This window comes from Lathyrus oleraceus, chromosome 1 (assembly GCF_024323335.1).
Source record: "Lathyrus oleraceus cultivar Zhongwan6 chromosome 1, CAAS_Psat_ZW6_1.0, whole genome shotgun sequence".
NCBI lineage: Eukaryota > Viridiplantae > Streptophyta > Magnoliopsida > Fabales > Fabaceae > Lathyrus > Lathyrus oleraceus.
The window spans coordinates 450,362,725-450,365,804 of record NC_066579.1 but is presented as its reverse complement, the minus strand read 5'-3'; the positions used below and the strand labels follow the sequence as shown (position 1 = coordinate 450,365,804).

The 3,080-nt window shown below is 31.9% G+C and overlaps 1 protein-coding gene across 1 annotated transcript; it reads right to left on the bottom strand.

Annotated features, from left to right (window-relative positions):
* Positions 1 to 1,000: 1,000 nt before the first annotated feature.
* Positions 1,001 to 2,520, bottom strand: LOC127115912 (uncharacterized). Its single transcript, XM_051047328.1, has 2 exons — positions 1,839 to 2,520; positions 1,001 to 1,658 (listed from the first exon to the last, which is right to left on the bottom strand). Exons 1-2 carry the CDS (start codon positions 2,466 to 2,468, stop codon positions 1,362 to 1,364), a joined length of 927 nt encoding a protein of 308 aa, XP_050903285.1. The 5' UTR covers positions 2,469 to 2,520; the 3' UTR covers positions 1,001 to 1,361.
* Positions 2,521 to 3,080: the final 560 nt, after the last annotated feature.

The window sequence follows — 3,080 nt, the reverse complement described above, 5'->3', positions numbered from 1 at the left end:
AATGAACAGATAAACACAAAGATAAAACACTAACAAAGAGGTGCTTGATGATCCATGCAAAAAGGCAAATCCCAAAGATGAGAGGGAGTGGACCAAGATGTGATCTTGTTTGTATGCAAGGATGTAAATGATATGTGAGATTTTAGGGTTAAAAATTAGTGTATGATAGAGCTCAATCTTGTACTAACGTTGAAGAACCAAGTCAGATCTGATGTCAGTGGTAGGGGTTACAGTAGTTGAGAGAAAATATGTTATGTGATGATTATGAAGACGATGAACGGTATTTTTAAGTTTCCTTAATGAGAGATATGAAGAAAGCACCCCTTTAAGGACCATTTATGGTGAATAGAATATAAAAAGAGATTTCCTCTAAGAGGGAGAGGGGGACAAAGGACGACCTAAGAACAGCCTTTACAGACACTTAACCCTTCATTAGAGACTCTTCCTGACTTGCATCGAAGAAGTCAGTCTTTCAGCGTTTTTTTAACAAATATATATACTTTTTAAAATAAAGATTGGTCGTATATATACATATCCAACCAATCAATAATTCAATACCATATTATTATTTTTATAAATTTATTTTAAAATAAATTAGACTTTTAAATAGATTTTATTTAAGAATATTAATATCCAACTAAAATTCAAAGATATAAAAACGTTTAACAATAACTTTTTGTGTCACTTTAATAATAATAACTCAATCTCCAAACTTTTAAACATTAAATTTTTTTTTAAGTATATACTAGTAATCAAATGATTATTTTAGGATAAATTTAAGCAATAGAGTTCGGATTCTTCACTTACCATTATAAATCTTTGATGTATTTAAACTTTCCATAGACAATAGCCATCTTAATTGAGATAAGGGAAACAGAAAATGATATAATTAACTGAAACGAAATCCTTTTTAGTACATTCTTCTAAGACATTACAAAGTTGTATATATACAATGAACAATTTGACTTATGACCTTTTTACATTGTTTTTCTTTTCCATCCTCTTTCATATAGTTTTCCCTTTTTACTATTTTTGTCCTTTTTCTCAAATTATTGGTGCAGAAGGTTCAAATATAGACACTCATGTCAGAGAGCCAAATTCCTCTCCTGAATACTTTTGCATCATGCATTTCATGTTTTCCACCAATGAGATTGTGATTCCCATCATCTTCTTTTCGTATCTGTTTTAAAACAGATGTAGTAATTGAGACATTTTTTACATCGATGGTAGAACTGATGTATAAAGTCTTTCAAAATGTCTTAGCATACTTTTTACATCTGCTACTATAAAATTTGCTATTTTTCTTAAAAGCAAATAAATGGAATTCGTAACTTTTAAGAACTATCCAAAACTAGAGAATGCTAATTTCCAACAAATGAAGAAGGAACCACGATAACGTGTATATCAACATTGTTGGGAGGTAATTGTAAACGAAGTGGATATACTTTTGCATTCAATGGGTTGCGAGAACATATAACAATATCTTCACGCTCTATCTCTTCTTGCAGCTTCTCCTTTAACTCGGTTACACTACTCCCTTTGAATGTAAAGAACTTTTCTTCACTTCCTTCGGGAACATCCCCATTTTCATCACCCACGTTATAAAATATAATCCTCCCTTCTTTCATCGGTGATTCATTACCTTCTAAATCAGAACTCTGCATTTGAAAATGACATTCAAGAAAATTGGTTATCATATAATTTAATATATATACATCCTTAGTTCTAAATTTCCATTTGCATATTTTACATAATGTTGTGTCTAGAAAATTTGAGGCTTAAGGCATAACTTAAAAAAAAGTCAAAAGTCAAATTAAATTTTATAGAAGGAAACAAACCTCAATTGGTATGGAAGATCTAAGATCAATTAAAGCGAATGGATTATCATTATCTAAATCATCATCAGAAGAATGTGGAGGAGAAGGAGAAGGAGATCGAGAACGTTCGGTTGAAGAGTCATTAGGATGAGCAATTTCTTCAACAACACTAGGGGAATATTCTATTTGTTTAGGCGGTGGTGGCCGAATCTCCACAAGATCAACCTCCCATATAATCCAATTTGCTGTTTTTGAACGGTAAGGAATGTCATGTGTGATCGAGTTTCTCCAAGGTGGTAATCCTCCATTGGCGCGTAAATATTGACCATACCGAGTCCTAAGCCTAATGAGATCACCTTCTCTTATAGGTTCCCATTCCAAAGATGAATTCAACCTTGAGGGAAGAGTTTGCATCACTTTTTTCCCCCTTGCACCTAACAAAAATGGCATATTAGAGGCTGTTAAATATTTTCCAAAAACACTCTTCAATCTAATCAAGTTTGCATGTTCTATGATCTCCACCGTCCATTTTGCATTTCGGCAGCAACCAAGACGATCTTGGTGAACACCTTCTTGATCATCATCTGCCAATAGGTATTTATCATGGTGGCTTCTCAAACGCACCACTTTAGCCCTTTGGAAGAATTCCATTTTCACCTAAATGGAATCAAAATGGAGATCTTGAAACTTGATTGATCGATGAGTGTCAAGATGGATGGGGATATTGAGATGAACAAATTATATGGAAATGTGGGGGAAATATTTTGTTTATGATAAACTATAATGTTTGTTTTCACACGTGTTAGTTACAAATGATAGAGGCGTATAAGCCCCAAATTAATGTATCAATTACCAAAAATAGACGAAAGAGAAATGCTAAATACTTGTAGTAACTAATAGTTTTGTTAAAATAGTATTAAAGAATCTATGTTTTTATCATGTGTTTTGACATCTGTGATGCATGGGTATATGATATAAAATATGATATCACAAAAATTCAAAAAAAAATTTAAAGTAGAAATTAAAAGTGTTGGAATAGATATTATTACACCAAACGAAGGCTACATAAGGTCGTATAAGCACCATTCCTAACTTAACAACATATAATAGGTAGGTAGAAAAAAATAATACATCACAATACCTTTTATTAATGTCTCTAAAATCTAATGCAGATAAATTAGATAAATTGTTAGATCTTATAAAGATATTGCACATCTGAATGTATGTAAATATTATTTATGTTCTGAGTCAGTCAGACGTCCG

Excerpts from the sequence above, each read along its gene's own strand:
- LOC127115912 (XM_051047328.1), bottom strand. The coding sequence starts at position 2,468 with ATGGAATTCTTCCAAAGGGCTAAAGTGGTGCGTTTGAGAAGCCACCAT. Across the intron at positions 1,659-1,838 it reads GATCTTCCATACCAATTGAG|AGTTCTGATTTAGAAGGTAA; the intron begins GTTTGTTTCCTT and ends TTTCAAATGCAG.